Below are 20,237 nucleotides of genomic sequence, written 5' to 3'. Positions count from 1 at the left end.
TGTGGAATCTTTTTCTGATGGTTTAGCTTCTCATGCATAGATCTCCAGGGAGCTTTCTCTTTGCTCTGTATGTGGTCTAAGGTGACTGCATTGATGTCATCCCTTGAGGAGCTCTAGTCAGAGACATGGCATTTTGTCCTCTTGCGAGCTACCTGAAAATGGGTGATTGTTTCTACAGGCATTAGGTAAAGCTACTACGTGACTTCAGATGATTTTTAGAACTCCAAAGCTAAAATGTTTGCTGTCCCATGATATATGAAAACACGCTTATATCAAGAAACTCCTGTTGCATTCTGCCATTGCAGCAGGTTCAAAGTATCTTCAAACCTTCAAGTGAAGCTTTTCCTACAGATATATCATCTAGTAAGATATGTCATGATCTAGTAGTTGGATCACCTTGGAGAGAAGCACGCTATACTCCAGTTTCACAAGGCCCTGGGCACTGCCAGATAGGTTGTAGTACACCTTTGAGTTCCTTCTTGAAGTTGTTTTATCTTTTAGATGCATGCACCTGGTTGTTGGTAGGATTATTGCACCCAGTTGCTGGGTAGTTTTTTTAACTGGAGGTGAGACTCTACCTGGGTGTTAAATTTGATATATTAACTCCAAGGCTGACTCTAACTTATTCACCTGTTGTTTTTATTTGTGCTCCTTTTGCAATAAATGAGTCTTAATAGTCTAGACATCTAGATTTCCCCCTGCCACCCCCATATGCATACACACATACACACCCCTCCAGTTTTGACTTTGCTTAGTTTGGTGGAGGAGTGGAATGAAGTGTTCAAACTCATGTGGGTGGACATATCAGCCTGTTGGCTGGCAACCGTGGCAAAAAATACCCCCTATTCCCCCTGATTTTACAGACTTCCTAAAGAGTGTCAGGTGGGGCTAATTCATAAAGAGTTCCCCTCACACAGTAGTAGGGTCCAAAGTTTGTAAACATCATGCTGCTTTGTGACTGGGCCAAGAGAAGTATAACTGCAGTAATTGCTCTCAAATAGAAGCCTTCAACTTGCACAACTGCTTTATGCTATCTGTTGCTGATGTTTGCAGTACTCTAACCTGGTGTTCCACAGCAGTCCTAACAAAATGGGATTGTTTCACCCCCTTTTCTAAAGGAAAGGCTGTAGTTTAGGCCTTGCTAGGCCAATGGTGCTTACTTTGCATGAAGTGAGAAATGAGGGTTTTAGGGGATGGGCACCTTTATGATTTTGCGTGGTGGGCTGGCATTTGCTTTCAGAAGATGAGTTCTTGCATGTGAGTGTGGCTGAAGCATACTTCCAAGTTTCAAAAAACAGCTCCCTTCCCTAACCACACCTCCCCGCCTCTCCCCCCGCCCCCAATGGGGAACACTTTTTCCTTCAGTAAAGGTCTCCATTACATCTTTATAATGTCTGCTTGTAAAAGATCCACCTGAAGGCTTGTTCCATCTGTCTGCCCTTAAACCTCTGTTGAAGATGCATCCTGGAACTTCTCAGAATCTTTCTTCATTTCTTCCTGGCTCCCTTTGCACTTCTGGCTTATTCATGAGGAAGTTGTAAGAACTTGCCTAGCTGCAGGGCTGTTGGGGAAGGAAATGGAATATGCTTGCCTTCAAGTCAGCTTTTTCCATGGCAAGCAGGCTGCTTGGGGGAGGGGGAGAGGTGGTCAAAAAGAAAAAAAGGAGGGGAGCCCCCAGACCCGTGCTTGCCTGACTTGTCTAAAAGTTTCTTAGGAAAGCAAACCTGAGAGTTGACCATGACTTAATGGACTTGATTGCAATAAATACCGGTGATGACTTACTACTTGTCCAATTTTTATAACTTCTGGTGATGACTTACTACTACTCTAAGTTTTGTAACTTCTGGAATACAGATAGTGATGTGCTGCTGGCTTTTGACCTGTTTTTACAGTTGAAATGTTCAAATACAAATGTTGTGAATCCTTGATTGATGTTAGAAAGGAAATGGTGCTGACTGGTGATGAGACCTTGTGTTTGCTGTGTGACACTGTAACAGGAAGACAATGTGGGCTCTGGATTTGTTTAAGAGACACACTTTTCTCTAATTCTTAGCCGATTCCTGATTTCTTCTGAGGTTTTTCCATGCAGAAACTCCAGTCCTCTTGTTCACATGAAATTGATAATTCTTTGTTAGAATAAAAGTATTTTAACACACAATAGCTTGTTATTGGTACAGATAATGTCAACTGTTGATTTCATGTGAACCTTAACTTTTTGGGTTTTTCAGACTTTGAGGTGGAGAATAGAAGTTCTATACCTGATGGAAAGTGCTGTCAGCAGATCATCTTTCTTGGGATGAAAAGTCTGACATGTCTGTTTTGGGAAAAAAAAAAAAAAGACCACTTTTGAATGTTGATTTGGAAATATCAAGGTAGTAGTAACAGTTCATGAAAAGACCATGCCAAACCAATATTGCAGGTCTTGTTTCCCCCCTCCCCAGAAAGTTAGGTAGCTGGGATAGTATGGGGAGTGTTTTGTTTAGTATAAACAGTGGAATAATGCTTTGAAGTTGCTTTTGTCAACACCAATCCTGAGAAAAACACGACTGAAGCAGCATTAGTAGGATAAACAGGCTTAATTTGTATCTTTGCAAACTGCTTGGTATATTTATTTAGTTAACTCCTACCAAATTGTTCTCTCATAAAGCTGTACTTTTCTGCAGAAGTGTGCTGATGCTCCTCTTCTGATTTGTAGCCTTTAACATCTTCTGAGAATTGATTTGATGAGCACAAATATGCTGTCTTGTGTTTAATTCTTTCTGGAGGGTAAACCTAGACACCAAAGTCAGTAGAATCAAGTGTGTTTTCAGTGCTGTATGTTCACCCCTATCCCCTCCCTCTCCAATCTGCATCGTGATCACTTTTAAAATATTTTCTAAATATTTTGTCAGTAGTAGTTGAACAGCAAATACTACTTCACAAAGCTTTTCTTTTTATGTACAAGAACAGACCAGAATGTACCTATGTTGTTTTTGTGAGGCGCTGGTCATATCAGCCTACAACGAGAGCTGTGTGCAAGTTAGAAAAGTAGTGTGTGTGGTGGTGTGTTTATTATGCATAAAATACTCATGATTTTGGGCATTTTTAGGATACTTGCTAGAAAAAGAGAGTTTTCTGTTAAATTTATGCAGGAACTTGGACATACTTGTATAGATATCAATCAGTAGCCTCTGTGGAAAACTTCTTACCTTAAATAGCTTTTAAGCTAGGCTGTTCTTATTACTTTTATGTCAAAGAGCCAATAGACCACTGGATGATGTGAGGGATTTAAAGATTCATAGTATGGGTACACCTTAGATTCTGGACAAGAGCTAAATTAATGCAAGTTCTGTAATTTAAGAAAGATCTTGTCTAGTGTGTAAGTGTCTGTGCTACAGAGGAGTTACTTGCAGCTGGTGCTAGCAGATGATGTGCTAGGTAGTCTGTGCTAGGCTTTCTGTCAAAGAGTATAGACAGGACTAATGCAAGTGAACAGTAGAGCTTTTTTATAAAATGAGTGTATCCATTATGTAAGCTAAAAGTATTCTTCAGAACTTACATCCATTAGCGTTATTCAGCCTATAGCTCTTATTTTGGTTATTGGACAGGGTTACAGTATGGGTGAGTCTATGGATATTAAAGTTTCCACTAATAAATGTTTCTGATAGTTGAACAAATGTTTCTGATAGTTGAGCAGTAACTGGAAAGCTGTCAGTGCAGCGTACCATGAACATATTTGATGACGCAGATGCTTCTTTGTAAGTTTTCCAGCCATTGGTTTAAAGTGAAGTGCAAAATTTAAAAGAATTCAAGCAGATCTAGTGCAAGACTTAATACTTGTGGGGAGGGGGGATGGAAAGGAAGAGAGGGGTTTTATTGAACCGGTAGATTAAGGATCCATTTCCTGTTTTGAGGTGTAGTAATTGTAACATGATGATCCATAGTGCCACCAGGGAGAGGAATTCCTGTTTGAAGTTATTGACTAGCTGGAGGTGAGGAAGAGATGACAGGCTGAGTTGGTAACCTTAGCTGTCTTCCTTTAGAGGTAGAATAGCCACAAAAATCAGTTTCTCTTCTGGTTATGTTCTTACTATGTCTGTTAGGGGTTTTCAGAGGCTGACTGTGTAACTGTCAGTAGAAAGCAGGAAGTTGCACAACGAGAACTGTCCCAGCTGAAACTGATTTTCCAGTAAATATACATTTATCTATCAATACTGTTTTACTGACATTTGAATAAGCTCCCTAATCTCCCACAAGAGTGACTAAAAGCCTTCCTAAAGTGTTATACTCCATATGCTTGCTCATGTGTAAATGGCCAAGAGCTTGCCTGTTAGCTCAGAAGTAGACACGGGGAAATTGAGGCTATGGGACGTCAGTAAGTAAAAGGATTTAATAGTCTGTATCTTGTCTTTGTTGTATATGTTCTTTAAGCTTTTTGTAGATGGGCTTAGATTTCTTGATGTTCACCAGTGGAAGGGGAAGATAAAGGCAAATGCTTTAGACCAGGCCTATGCAACCTGGCGTTTGCAGAGCCACGTTCTTGCCCTGCCAGCCACCAGGAGGCAGCACGAGCTGTGCGGGCTGCAGAGGTCAGTTATTTGGCCAGAAATCCAGTTGTTCCACGTCTTGGAAGACCTGTGCACCAAAGTCGTAGTTGCTTGCAATATACTATTAAGTTTCTGTAAGGTAGTAGAGGAACACTTTCAACCCCAGAATCTATGCCAGCTTAGATGGTCAGATTTGCTACCGGAGTTATGGGACTCCTTATTTTAAGCATCTTAAAATGGGTAGAATACCTCTTTATCCCCGTTCACACCTTCCAGCACAGTGCATTGCACAGACCTCTCTTTACCCACAAAAATTCACTAGCATACTAGGCAAAGACCCAAATCTGCTTTCAGGTGGAATGGCAGGGAGACATAGTTCACCGATCTGTTCCCTAAGAGAGCAAGTCCAGCTTAAAATTTTCTTCTGCCTTAGCCCGTGTGGGCGGTCAGATGCAACAGCCAGTGTGCAGTAGGAAAGATCAGCACTTACATAAGATGAGTAAGTGGACATCTGGAAGCACTTGACCACTATTTTGTACTTCTAATACAAATCAATGGAACACAGGAAAACTAAGGGATATGCTAGAAGACCAGTTGTTAAAAGCAGGAGAGGTTGATAACAGAGTTCTGGGTCATGCACCAATTTATGTAATTCTGCCTAGGTTTACACTTAATTTTGACACAAAATAAGGAGACTTGCAATTGCCAGAAGGTAATGTTAGGGTGGTGCTTTGGTACTTATTTTCTGATAATATTCACTCTGCATTTATTTTTCAGGTAGTGGTTTAGGAGAGGGGTGGCAGGTAGTGTTTTCAGAATACATTAGGATCCTATCCTGCCTTCCCTAAATGCTGAAATTGGAGGGGAGCAAGGAGAGCAGGGAGTTGGAGAGCGAAGCTACTGAAATCCTCCACTAATGTGTTTTCAAAGAATTTGTGGAGTTTTGAGTTGCGCTGTGTTGTCATACCTCAGAAGCAGAGGTCTTTGCTTTCTCAACTGATGTCTACCAGTTGTCCTTTTCCAAAGGCAGTTCAAGCCCAAGTATGCCTGTGTCCACTTTAGTTACTCCTGAGCTTCCTTTTTCTCTCCTTCCTTGAGTGTAATCTATTTACCACTAAACCTTTATCTGTTTCAGTGACAGAAAATTGTCTTCCCTAGCATTTGTCTGAAACTACAGAAGAAAGCCTTTTTTTTAAAGGCATAGTGGTTTAGGCATAGGTAGAGAAATACACACTCAGTTACTCTGATCCCTTGCTGTAGTCGTGAAGGAACTGAGGAAAGTGCTCTTCTGCTTAGGGTGCTGCACTGATCATAGAATCATAGAATTGTTAGGGTTGGAAGGGACCTTAAAGATCATCTGGTTCCAACCCCCCTGCCATGGGCAGGGACACCTCCCACTACATCAGGTTGCTCAGAGACCCATCCAGCCTGGCCTTAAAAACTTCCAGGGATGGGGCTTCCACCACCTCTCTGGGCAACTTGTTCCAGTGTCTCACCACCCTCATGGTGAAGAACTTCTTCCTAACATCCAATCTGAATCGACCCATCTCTAGGTTTAATCCATTCCCTCTAGTCCTACCACTACCCAACATCCTAAAAAGTCCCTCACCAGCTTTCTTGTAGGCCCCCTTAAAATACTGGTAGGCCACTATAAGGTCTCCTCGGAGCCTTCTTTTCTCCAGACGGAACAACCCCAACTCTCTCCGTCTGTCCTCACAGGAGAGGTGCGCCAGCCCTCTGATCATCCTCGTGGCCCTTCTCTGGACACGTTCCAGCACATCCATCTTTCTTCTTGTTGCTTCTGATGCTGCTCTAAAATGGGGAGACCAGTGTTATGATCAACCCTCCTTGGTAGAGAGGTGAGGGACATACAAAGCTCTTAAAAAGTATCTCAAGGCAAAAACATACATCTCATGCTGTAACGGTAAAATAGTCTGAAACACCCTATGAAAGATAGCTGAATTCATACATAATCCTCTACCTAAAATGGTGCTATTAAGTTCTTGGCTGTACGTCCCTAGGTCCATGTGAATTCATGGATTGTTAGCCTGTGAATTTTGTGCATATTAAGGCTTGGCTCTGCTGTATTTAATGAGCTTCAGGTTTTGGTGTGGCTTGCTTCTAAGCACAAAGATGCATACATGAGGTTTAGGATAGTGGTGCAATAATTCTTTCTGTTCTTGGAGGTTTTTTCCTTGGTTTTAAATGTATGTGAGAATCTCAATGTTAACTTGGACAGGTTGGAAAGTATCAAAGCTGAAGGGTTTGACAGCTATGCTTGTTAAACTCAGAACAGGCAAACATTACGTCTATGCATAAGGTAACTTATTCCTAAATAAGTTTAATATTTGAATATCACCATCTATTCTACAGGTTTGGTCATAAAACTAAGAAAAATGCCTGAAGGCTTGCTTCAGTGAAGTAAAGCTTTCATGTTTTTTCCAAATCATTTTAAAACTGTCTGAAATCATGCTTTTATTCTTTCCTCAGGGGAAGTGTGCTTCCTTTAACAATTATGTTTCTGCTGCATCTTTTGCAGGTCCATTTTTCACACTTCCCCTTTCACGAGAAAGAAGTCTACATTCTTGATAGATTAGATACAGGGTGGATTTTTGTGTTTCTCCTTTAGATATGTTTTTCTAGAAAATGGCAAACAGATCTGTGTTACAGACCTTTTTCTTTTTTTCTTTTTTCTTTTTTTCTGTCTTCAGTTGCTTAAGTCCTAAATATTCTAGCTGTTTCCCAGTGTTCAGAACCCCTGACTTCCTTGAAACCTTCTAGGGCTACTTCTGAAAAGGATTTCTGTGGCTAAGCAAAGCTGAGAATTAAATGTAGTGGGAGTAGAATAATAATACTTCAGTCTTTGGTGGGTGAGTGTGTGTGTGTGGGTGTTTGTTTTGCTGTTAGCATGCTTTGCCCCACAATTTTTAATGCTGCTATATTTTATGCTTTTGAGAAGATGCCTTCAAGGGCTTTCACATGACAGCAGAGAAGTGAAATTTTTAACTGCTTTCAGTTGGCTTTCTTGTAGCAACAATATCTGCTTATTCCAAATCACTGTGCCTGGCATGTAACTGTTTTCTATTACTATCTAACTGGTGTGTTGTTTCTTTTCAGAGATCGTTCACATTAATACTAGAAGCATGGGATTGGGATAATGATACAAAAGCTGGTGAGTATGTATGTAAAAAATGCAGTTTTCACTCACTCTGTGTGGTATGTATGCAGACTGGGGAGGGGGCGAAATGGTATACTGCTGCAACTAGCCGTCTGTCCAAATCAGTCTGAATGCAAGCCTGCTATCTAAGTAAAGGGCATGTACAAATCCAGGCAGTGAATACTGGGTTAGAAATGGTGAGAAGGTATTACTGATAGGAAAAAGAATGGACAATAGTAAGTGAAGGTTGCAATACATGACTTCTAATAATTAGCTTTAAATGTTTAAAAAACACGATAGGCCCTTTTTTAAAAAAAAAAGAAGGAAAAACATCTGTGCTGTAGAATTACACTTTGAATTCTCCTCGGTTTCCCCATAACCACATTGTGCAATACTTTTCATGATCAGGTAAACAAATAAGCATTCTTGCTCCCCATAAAGAAACCATGTTTGATGTTTTTTAAGGTGTTCTAAATTATGGTATGGTTCCTTCTCCTCAAGTACTGAAAGTTACCTTCCATTTCTGATGTGTAAATGCTAGCGCTCAGTATCAGAGCAGGGCTATTGATTTGAAAGAAAAGCAAGATTATTGTATAAATACTTCAAAATCCTATGAAGGTGCTGGTTGCCATATTGTTGCTAAAGTAGGACTCCAGCGTGAACCTGCTCTTTAGTAGTGGTTTACAAACCTGTCTTAAAACAATCGATGCTTTTGGCTACAAGTGCTAAGTGAACTTCAAATTTCATTGTGGTTAATGATGGACTATTGGACTAGGTAATCTTGGCTGGGATCAATATAGAGGAAGATGAGTGTTTGGACACTAAGTTAGCAAAGGTTTATGTCCCAAATGATCATCAATATCTAATTGTAGGTTCCATTCTCTGCGGCTTCACTGACCGTCCTTACAAAGATGCATCGAACATAAAAAGTTGGCAAAGCTCAATTGATGTTAAGGCTATGTTAGAGGTTTATGGTCCTTTTCCTTGAAGATTGTGATTAGTGCCACTTGCATTTTCATGACAGACTTTCCGAACTTAGAGATTTTCCTAACATACTCTGTTTCCAATAATAGACAAAGTAATGATGAGTTATAGTTTGTTCTTGAGCCCTCCCTCTGTTAGAATTAAGCTTTTCTCTTGTTGTTTACCAGCTCCTTCAACCTTTTCTAATAGGTATGTTTTCTTTAGATCTCTAGTAATTCATATTGCTGTAGCCCTTCAGTTGGTCCACAGCCTTCTTGAATGGCAGTTCCCAAAGCTGGACATGATATTCAAAATAAGATCTTATGTGCTGAGCAGAGTAAGCCCTAATCTTGAATAAGTTTAGATATCTTGAATAAGTTTAGATATCTTGCATAGCAACAGATTGGAAGCATCCTCTTGAATGCTTTGTTCAAAAAGCACTACAGAAGTTAATTGCTTTAAATAGTTTCCAGCTTGGGAATAATTTGCCTAGGGGCAGCTAGTACTGTGAATAATGGAATATTCATGCCCTAGTTCTAGATGGCAGATCAACTTATGAGGTGGTATAGAAGGGGGTGAACATGAAGAACCTATCCTGCAAAACAGATATGTATGCACTTAAGTGCTGAATTATTTTTTTAATAAGCTACTTAATAAATAATGGTCTTCTAATTTGCTATGTTTATGCTTTAGAATGTGCAGAATCCTCTTGCAAATCTGTAGCTTTAAAATCCATTTTTAAAAAAATACACTTGGTAAGGGGACAGTCACTCTAGGCTTGTGTTAAGTCTTTCTTACATCTTCTAGTTTTTTAACATGCTCTAACAAATCTGTTTACTTGCATTGATGTCACTTTTTTTTCCTGAATTTCAGGACAACAGGATATATAATGTCTCATGGGGGCACAGTGGGCCATCTCCTTAATTTAACAGTTTCCATGAACTACAGGAGTCTATACGAGTGTCAGATTACAGTTTAGCTCTCATGAGAAACTGCTAATAGAAGGTCAACTTCCCTTTAATATAGGCTGCAGGAGAGGTGCTGTTAAGTTGTATTGCATCTGAAACTTAGAAAGCTTGTCATGTGAATTTAGGAAGGCTTTCTTGGCCTGTAATTTGGCAGAAGACTAGCTAAATGCTTGCCTTGGTTAAATGTTTCTGTAGTCTGTTTACTGATTCCATGATAGAGACCTGTTGCTTTGCCGTTCTGTAATTTAGGCTTGTGTATTAGATTTCTAGGGAGAATTCATTAATACTGAAGATTTTGCCTTGTGAATCTGTCAAGATGCAAAGATGCTTCTCTTGTATTTCTGCAAGAATTACTGAACTGCCAAACTGGGACAGCTCAGTAAAAAATCATATGTAAGAGAATAAGAAAGGGAATATGGCAACTCTTCCAGAGGAGAGACAAACAATATCTGCATGCTGGAGGGGTGAAGAGAATATCTGTGGAAAGCTGAACTCCCTAACATATCCTGGACACTGAGCTGATCTCTGGATCCGGTTACATGTGTCTTCTGTTGCTACTGTAAGAAAGATTAATCAAAGTAATTGCTAGAGTCTGTTTATAAGCTGATTAATTAGTTCCAAAGTCAGGTTTTGCTTTCCTTTAATAGGGATGAGTAAGGCTGAAAGTTAAATGCAGGTCCTGTGTTCTCACTTAAACTTTCAAGTGGGTATTTAAAAAAAAAAAAAGGGGGCAAAACAAAAAAAAAACCCAAAACAAAACACCAACAAAAAAAAGAACAAAAAACCCCAACAAACCCAAACAAAACAACAAACAAACATAAAAAAACCCCAAAACCTGGAAAGAGGGGGTTCCAGTGAACAACTTGAAGGTTTTCAAGTGGTTATCATTCTTCCCTCCATGTCCTAGCATCCTGTATTCTTCCTTGCACCCATTGAAAGCAAGACGAAGGTTCTCAGAGCAGACCTGTGAAGAACCATCTCAAGAACAAGTCTTCCAGGGCAAGTGTTTCCCCAGTACTCACCTCAAAGTACAAACTCTAAGAGAGGCTTTCAGATCGATTCCTGAACTACTCCTGTGCTTTTTTCCTCCTGGGTGCAGCAGGGTTGTCTCGGAGGGAAGCTTGTGGCAGTATAATGTTACCACTTGTTTGCTTTGTGAGGGTGGAGGAGGGGGAGAGGAAACTGCCTTAGATACAAAGTCACTGGAAAGGTCCTGCTTTCTGTCATCTGTCACAGCAGTTTGTGCTACTTTCCAGGTAAGTCATTTGACTTGGCAAACTTTTAGTTGTATAGCAGAGGTCTTGGCAGCGCCTAACCCAGCACTGCCATTATGAAGCAAGCTGGCATCTTCACATGTGAAGTAACTTTCCATTTCACTACGTGTCTGCTGAGGGGATGCAGTGGTTGCTTTAGTCTTTCATATTAGTCTGTAGGAGACTAATGTGTCCTTACAGCTTTTTGAAATGGTTGCTTGAAAAAGGCTGAAGACAATGTACTTCCTGAGAAGGGCACCTCCTGTTCCGTTGGGCATGAAGTTCTTATGCCACCATGTGTGTGTTTCCTTGCACACAGCTACCAGCATCCACTTTTCTATTGCCCTGTGAGTGGCTTGTTGGGAGTGTCTGACCTCCGCTAAAAGTTAGCGTGTTGATGAGCAGTGTTCTTATTTAAGCGTAGTCATGGCTTCTGATTGCACAGTTATGGATAAGGATTCCTTCTTCAGATAAGGACTCCTCTCCCAAAAAGCAGATGCTTAATTAAAGAACCACCTTTTAGCCATCATCGTCTTTCATGCAGACATCTGTACCACTACCTGTTTGTCTAGAGAGACTTGTAGGAAACTTCTTAGTAATCGAGAAGCCCTATTGCTTCTGAGGTGTGTGTGGGGGAGGTTACAATAGTAATACATGCTGCTTTTTTGACCAATGAGCAAACACATTCAGTTATACAGCTCATTGCCTTTACTAAGGGCTGAAAGTAATGCGTGTGAGTTCCTAATGTGAATTTTAATGGTAAACCAGATGTAGGGAGCAAACTAGTCTCATCACAACAGTTAAATGTGAGAGACTGAATATCTTCAGAAACACTTTGGCATTGTGGGGGAGAAAGGGGAACCTTGACAAACACATTTCTCCCTGTGATTACAGATCTCTTTGGAAGATGCGCTTTCTGTTTGGGATAATTTTTAAATTTGAAGTAAATCAGAATTCTAATACTTAGGTACTTAAGAATTCAGTATTAAAAACTAAATGACTTGGAGCTGATTTCCTGATGCCTTTTGTGGTTCAGGGTAAATAATTTGGCTTTGTTAAGCCCTCCTTTTACTGATATAAGCTAGAGGAAAAGCTCTGAAGACTCAGAATACATTCTATTTCAGAGGAGTCTGTGAAGATAAAGTTTGAGTGTTCAAAAAAAAAAAGCACTATTGGGTTATTTCCCCTATTCTTGACCCCCAGTATCAAGAGGACTGTTCTGCATAGGTATATTTGCAATAGCTGTAGTGCGTGTTCCAGTTATTTAACTTTGATGAATCTGCATTAGCCTGAAGATGTTTGATAAGATTTTCTTTTTTTACTACGTAAGCCACTGCTTTCAATCGCAGGACCTGTTCTTCAGTCCACTTGATGCACTTTGGGGACACACTTTTATAGCAGTGGCTGTTGCAGCTGTTTTTAATAAGCCTGTGTTGCTTATTGTTGGAAAATATCTCTATAATGCATATTTGCTATTTGTTCAAATTTCTTGACCATCCAATGATTCAGCATTTTTCCTTTATAGTTTTTCATCAAGGTTTTCAGATCAATAGTCATTAGAGAAGAATGAGATTATGGAAGGATATTGAATCTAATCATGAAGCATTTAATGGCGACTGGTAATACGATAGATATCCTGTTCAGTCAAAAATAAACCACAGGCAGTCTTTTCTAGCTTGCAGGTTTCTCGTCCACTCTGCTACTGACCACATGCTGCTGGATGATAGAGGAGCTCACGTACGGGAATTTAAGAGTTAAAGAGCAGAGATAGACTTCAATATGTCTTGTCTAGCTATAAAAGGTTTTATGCAGACTAGTCCTGGCAAGCACGAATTGTAGCCTATACGTGGCAATACTACTTTAATATTAAACAGAGAGATACTTTGAGTCCTTAATAATTGGAGAACCTTTCAATGCTTAATTAAAACAGCTTTTTAAAGTCCAATATTCCGTAATTTTAAGAGGAAAGATTTTTATGGTAGAAGCAAGCTTGAAAAAAGATGTTACGATAAAATGCATTGCACACCCCACTGCAGTAGCTTTCCTTTTTCTTTAATGTTGGAGTTGAGTAAAAATTGTCGCTTGAGTCCTTTTACGTGCTGAGGGGGAAGTGCAGCCTTGGTAACAGATGCACAGGACACCTCTATGCTGTCAGTAACTTACTAGGTGAGAAACAGTCATTCCTTCTGGTTTTATTTTCTAAACTGATTAGGTTAACAAGTTCTATAAGGTAGGTGAAATGTATTTGCAGAAAATGGTAGTTTAGTATTGATTGCTACCCGTTTGGTGTGTTTTGTATAGTTAATAATCTGAAGTTTAGACTCTGTCTCATTACCATTACAACCTCTTGCTGAGTGAAAGTTTTTGGTTCTTCATTTCTTTTAACGTGCATTTTAAAGAATCCTTATTATTTAAAGAAAGTGGACACTGAAGTTTTGAGCTGACAATATTATTAGCTATTTCATAAATGGGTATGAAATTCATGTATACAAGTGGAGCTTCTGTACCTTTTCCTTGCCCTTAAATAGTGCTTGGAGTTCCATCCACAGCTTGCAGTGATCTAGAAAAACTCTTGCAGTAGGATGTTACCAGGTTTGAATAGTGAAAACACTTCAAAACTCTTATCACTGGGGCTACTGTCTAGCCTTAGTGTGTTTTGCTTATTCTTAACATTTACTGAAGCAGTTGTATCATTTCATTGTACTGACTATAATTTCTTCTCATCTTCTAGTACTGAAGCCTCTATACCAAGAATAAAATGGATAAATTCATATTCATAAAATAAAAATACTTTGTGTTGGCCGTTCCATAATCTGATATCCTAAAATCCTCTTTTCCCATGTGACAGCTAATACATTGTGCACGTTTGGTCTCAGTTAACGGAGCCTGATAGTAGCAGTGCTGCTGCTTTCTGTGAGGGCAAGGCAGGATGCTTACAGAGTCTATTGCAACAATGATCGCAATTATCAGTAGTTCCACTGGGGATAAGGATAAGCAGGATACAAAGTTGAGAATAGACCCTTGGTAATCCTGGGTTCACTTGTATATTTCTTTGCAAAATATCAAATTCTAGCTGCACAAAGTGTTCTATGAAATGGTTGTTAAAGATGATTTACCTTTACTGTAGAGAGAATGATAAAATGGAAAAAAAGCTAGTTTATGTACATAATGCAAGCTATTAGAGCATTTACTATTAGTTAGTAATTTTGCAGCAAATTGAGTATGTCTTTTGTTTTATTTTTAAAATTAAACCTGCACCAGAGAACTTGAATATCTCAGCTACTAGGTTATGCAGATTTTGCAATTTTATAAGAACAAAAAGAGCCTCAGATCAAGATAAAGCTGCTGGTTGTCAGCATGTGGGTGTGGTATGTTTGGCTGCCTTGAAAAATAAGCTATTTCCTATGGATTATGTTCCAGGGTTTTTTAATATTTCCTTTGGGACACTTTTTTAAATTGGCCTTCCTGTAATGAACTTTGCAAGGCAAAGGAAAATTCAGTTATACAGTAGATCTTTATCATCTTAACATTTTCTTTACTAGGTTTTCTCTTAACCAGTTGAATACTTTTGATTTGAATTCATATGCTTTTGTGTGCTATTAACTTATCATCTGAATACTGCCACCTGTTTTTTTTGTTTTTTTTTTTAAAAAAAGGTGAAGACTTATTAATAGAACGAGTGGCGCATGCTGGCATGATCAACCCAGAAGATCGATGGAAGACGCTACAATTTAATGGTCCTGTTGCCCATTTTGAAGTACAAATAAGAGTAAAGTGTGATGAAAACTACTACAGTGCTCTGTGCAATAAATTTTGTGGCCCTCGAGACGATTTTGTTGGTCACTACACATGTGATCAAAATGGAAACAAAGCCTGCATGGAAGGTTGGATGGGAGAAGAATGTAAACAAGGTAGTATTGTTTGCTTCATTTTACATTAGCTCTAATGTGTGTCTGTAGTAGGTATAAACTGAAGTAGGTATTTCTGTAGTGTCAGTGCTATGGAGCATTAATTTTAATGCATACATACTTTGTCGTTTGAATGAAAATCTTTGAAAGAAACATTCTCTGTGAAGAGTGGAGCCCAGGGCAGGATACAGTGTTGCTTGTGGGTTGTGCTATGGGGGCTACACAACAAATTTAGGATTCAAAATAGTGAAACATCTTTTTACTAATTGACTTTATTTGATGGTGGTGTTACTTCAAAGCAAAATGATGTATTGCATTTGTTAAGGTAAGATTTTATTGAATAGTCTTGATATCGGTAATACTGTAGACCTTTAATCCTGTAAAAATGCCCTCATAACTCTATTTTTGCAAATGAAAAAGTTCTAAGTGTAGCATACGCAAAGCTGAAAACTTTTTTATAGCTCTTAACGTGAGCAGAAATTCAAGTGTAGCCATCTTTTTTATTATACCACTCAATCAGATCTCTTTGCATTTTGCCTTCAGTCTCAACGAGTAATTAGTGCTAAAATTGCTTGACATACTCTTCTCTCTGAGGGCTTCTTGTTTTTGTTTTCTGTTCCTTTTCAGTAAAACCCCTGTTAATGAGAGGGGAGACCATTTTAGGGCTTACTCAAGGTCACGTGTATCTTTTGAAGCTTGGGATTTCCGGCATAATACTGGTCTAACACCAGGTTTAAAAAAAAACCCTGTATTTGAGAAATGTTTCAGTGCAGACATTCTTGCTGCAGCCCTATTTGTTAGCAACTTTTTCAAGGAGTTACCTTAAGTTATTTTTCAAACAGTTGTAATGGGGCTGTGTTTTGTGAAATAGCTAAGTGGAAGCAACAATTCTTGGAACATGACAAAAGACAGTCTACTTTGCACAAGCAACAAATAGGCTAAATGACAGAAGCCCTGGCTAAAGAGTTCCAGATTGCTGCTGTACTAATGGATTACCTTGCTGCCCAGACTGATGCCTAAACCTTTTTCTATTTACAGCTGTATGTAAACAAGGATGTAATTTGCTCCATGGAGGCTGCAGTACACCTGGGGAATGCAAGTAAGTCTGCATGCTTGAATATCTTTTTTTATGAGTGCTGATCTTTCTGGTATTTTCTGTGTATGTTGCTACTTTTAAAAAGTCTACTTCAAAATGAAAGGAAAAAAAGTATACAATTGTATGGATGAAAATGGATCTGAGGTAGATTTCACATGTGTAAGAACTGCATATAATTCATATTGTTTTGCAATCCTATTCTATTCTTTTGCGTGTACAGGACTGAAAAGATTTGCTTCATGTAATCCAAAACTATGCCTTTATCAAATGAGAATAATCTTTTTTCTTCTTTCTTTCCAAAATTCTTAGAGGCTTTGATCTCTATGTACTATCTGCTCCCCTCAAATAAAAAAGGGAGCTTGCTCGTTGGACTGTTATGATTAGGAAATGCTCACAGTGCTAGACACTCTATATACTTGATCACCGAAATATAGTAAACTTAGCTTTTCCAATAAAAAAGGGTTTTGTTGGTAGTAATGGAGATAACAGTAGCAACCCCAACTTAAACTTTCTACCCCAAGTGAAAGATTTGTGGCCCCTAAATCTGAGAGAACAGTCTGAAATGTTCCCTTAACTTTGTGATGAAACCTAAATAGCCTTTCTGGTAGCAAGAGGAGTTGATTGTTTCCTTGTAAAAGTTCAGGCATCCAACACAGTAGGTCAAGGGGAAATGGGTGCTATTTTTACACTGACTGTTGAAGAAATGAGACAGGTATGCTTGTGAGTTTGGGATCCTGTATAAGTTTTTGAGTTTATTTATGGTCAGAGTTGTATGTGTCATTTTAAGAGTGGATTTGTGCAGTGGTTCCTTTGTAAGCTGTATTGAATCTGGTTGCTTGGAATGATGTGAAGCTGAACTGGCTGCCAGAACCCCTGAGAGCTGACAAATACCATTTGTGGCAAGCTGTGATAGTTTAAGGCAATTCTGCTTCATCATCCTACTAGTAACTACTACAAGCATCATGTAAGTGGCAGGAATGGGATGCAGGTTGCTTAACTTTGCTGGGCTTAGAGCTAAGCTGGGGTTGAAGTGCCAGTTTGTGAGCTGTGGCAGCTGACATGCAAACAATTCTCATCCTGTTGAGAAGCCTGAAGTTTCTGACAGTGCAAGTGTGGCAGATAACAAAGTCAGTCCTATATCATTGCACCACAAGGTGGTTTTTTACCACCCTGAAACTTCCATCAGATGCTGTTGACTTGTAGATTTGCTGTGTTGTAGCTCTGAAATCTGACTGAAAACTGTGAATTCCTGTGTATGAAGTGCACTGTTTCGGTGCATGTACAGTTTCATTTCTGAAGAGCTCTAACACCTCCCTTATTTTTTTTTTTTCCAAGGCAGATGTTTAAACCATGGCTTCATTTCTGTAAGAAGGAATACTTCTATTTAATGTTGTTTGTGATCTTTTCTTATCATTAAATATTCTGCTTGTGATTTCAAGTATTGTGTGTCCGTACTGCTGTTGTGAGTTGTTTGGGTTTTTTTGATTAGAAGTAGAGATTGTGGTTGAGAGCTGGGCCAGTATCACTTCTACCTGAGTAAGAAGCGCTCCTTCCCTCGAGCCTTCCAAGGGCACATTTCCCCATAGGTTCTCAAAACCTACTCTAATGAATTTTCATTCATGTAAGGCTTTCTGGAGTCCTGTAGATATCAAAGGAGTGTCCTAGGGACCTGTGAACGTTTCCTTTTTGAATGCAAGGAGCATTTGAATAAAGGTGAAAAAGCATCAGGCTTAAGCAAATGCAAAGCAGTACCCTTTTTCGGGCAGGGTGAGAGGGGCTGGTGCGCTGTCGTGGTTTGGGCTGGGCTGGCCACTTTAGCTGAAAAGCAAAATTACTGAACAGAAAATAGGTTGTTTTATCTCAAACCAGGACACCTGTTTAGCTTTCATTTCTCTGTGATACCAGCTGTTATCTGGGAAAACAAAAGTTGTGGAGGAGGAGGAAGCTTTAAAGAAGGGAATACAAAACCTTTGAAGATGGGGGGGCTGGTGGTTATGGTACCTTTTTTTAGGTGCCTGTTGATAGTCTCATGCGAGCAAAGCTTTTCCTTACAGCATGTCACTGATGTGAAGAAGCATCTAATGATGTAAGTCTAGGTACCCCCTTCTAACCTGCCCAGCTAAATAAAGCTCACAAAAATAACACTGAGTCTATTGAAGCACTCTGACCAGAAATCTCACTATTTTGTTGGATGGATTCTCTCATCTGAAAAAAAAGTACTGGGGGAAGGAATAAGGACGTAATGTTTCAGATGGATTGTATGCCATTTGCCTTGTTTCTTAACAACTGTCTGCTGAATTGCTAGATCTGGTCAGCAGGTTAAAGGAAAAGAATAGCCTTTCTATGTATGGCCACTCTGCAGAAGGTTCTTGGCTACGTCTTTAAATATGATTTCGTAGCTTGAACTTGTTCACACAGATGTCTTTAGCTTATATTCTGTAGTAGTTATTAGGCTACATTAGAAATGTTGCTTTTAACCCAAATGGGTAATACTTGCTGTAGAAAAATGATGCTGAACTAAAAATAAGCAAGGCTTACAGACATGACCTTTATCTTCAGCAGTACAAAGGAAGCTGTTATTTAAAAGAAACTGCTATGTTTGGTGCTATTGAATTATAATCTAGATTCCTTCATACTGGTTTTTGGACAGTTGCCACTGTCATTTAACAGGTGAAAACAATGTCCTTTTTTTAATTCAGAAAGAAAATGAAAATGTGAGAAAAACATGGGTGTGAGATGTATGGAAATCTGGTGCCAATAGCTACTTGGTTGCCAAAATCTGCAGTGTCATTTATAAATAGAAAAGTTGGAAAAAGGTTTCTATCTTCAACTTGTATGAACATGCAGGTAACTTAACCAATGGCTCTGAGGCTTCAGCCTAACTCTCATAGCAAGGATCTACCCTCTGTGCTTTGATTTTCCAAAGTAATTTAGATCTGTTCTTGGATTAAATGTTATACTAAAAATGGATCTTAAAAGTAGCTAAGTGACTGCAGACTGTTAGTAAAGGATATGCCATTAGCTGTAACTGTACGTCATCTGTTGGGCAAGTTCGTGTACCCCTTGTTTTGAGGAAGTTAGTGTTATGACGTTTGCCATTTATTTTGTTGAGCTTTCACCAAACAATTGGAAAATAAGTAGGGGATGACCTGATGTCTCAAAATGACCTAATGTCAGAAATGATTTTGTGGTATGGCTGGCGGTAAGTGATAGGTTTTTGTCATTGTGGAGGCAGTTCAGAAAACGTAGTAACTTACTGACTAACGAGCAAAATTACATCCTTGAGGAAAGCAAAAGCAACTTAGCTGGCTCTTGCAAAGATAGGAAATTGCAATCTTCTTAAAATTAAAAAAAAAAAAAATCCCACCCAAAACAAAACAACCTATATCTAGACTCAAAGTGTTTGGCTGTAATATATTTATTTTTTTCCTAGCCTGCTGTGGCAGACTAAATAGTCTTATCGATTGACTTCACCAGCCGATATTAGTAGGAGGGATTGTCAAAGAAGCAACACTGCCAAGCCATGATGATTGGTGCTTTTTGTATGTTTTTGCATCATTTGAAGTACTTTGTTAAATTTCATTAAAATGTTTGGAGATGAATAAAGTTGGACCTAACAGCTTATAACTGGCTTAGGCTCAATCACTGTATGAAATTATCAAAGTGAACATAGAGAAACTAAAAGTGACGGTCTCCTTCCTTGATGAAAACTGCTGGCTTGAGTATGTTTGGTACCACTCACAAACCATGGTTTTGAGGTTTAATGGCTTAATCTTTCACTTCCTTGTGATCTAGCATATCTGGCAGAAGCCCAGATATGGCTCATATGCCTCATATCTGGGCTACGTTGTCATATTCCTGCCAGGGTGGTGGTATTTTCAGAAATCTTTGTACTTTTCCTGTTGCCTTTGAATGCTTCAGTTTCTATTTTCAAAGCAAAACAAAAGGGGCCAAATCCCTAATACTGCTCAGTTTGTGTTCAGTTTCTGGAGCGCTGCTAGGACCTAGGTTATGTCCTGGGAAATGCAAGTCTTACTTCACACAACTGTGATACAAAAAATTTCTTTAGAATATATAGACTAGCTGAAAGGAATTAGAAATGGGATCATTAATAGTACTTTAATGCAAATTTGTGCAAGGTGAATAAAGCAAGCATATGGTTTTTAAAACTTTTTAAGTAACTTTAAGTAAATTTATTGTTTAATCTGTGTACTTTGAACTGTCTTACTCTAGAATTACTTTTGAACTACATGTGACAAAATTTTGGTTTTACAATGTTTGTGACTTTTGTTTTTATTTAATCACAAGTCTCATGTTTCTCAAAGTTCTTGTCCAGCACCATACCTTTTGTAGTCCTTGTGTTCTG

At 38.9% G+C, this 20,237-nt stretch overlaps 1 protein-coding gene across 2 annotated transcripts in view; it reads left to right on the top strand.

The window, feature by feature from the left end:
- JAG2 (jagged canonical Notch ligand 2) overlaps positions 1–20,237 on the top strand; it is a 72,148-nt gene that overhangs the window by 20,095 nt on the left and 31,816 nt on the right. For both annotated transcript variants that reach the window (XM_063333360.1, XM_063333361.1), the window contains exons 3-5: positions 7,644–7,698; positions 14,524–14,778; positions 15,814–15,874. In XM_063333360.1, coding sequence (XP_063189430.1) covers positions 7,644–7,698; positions 14,524–14,778; positions 15,814–15,874 — 371 coding nt within the window. The remainder of the gene's footprint in view (positions 1–7,643; positions 7,699–14,523; positions 14,779–15,813; positions 15,875–20,237) is intronic.

Source organism: Chroicocephalus ridibundus, chromosome 4 (assembly GCF_963924245.1).
Source record: "Chroicocephalus ridibundus chromosome 4, bChrRid1.1, whole genome shotgun sequence".
Classification (NCBI taxonomy): domain Eukaryota; kingdom Metazoa; phylum Chordata; class Aves; order Charadriiformes; family Laridae; genus Chroicocephalus; species Chroicocephalus ridibundus.
This window is presented reverse-complemented; position numbering and strand designations above follow the sequence as displayed.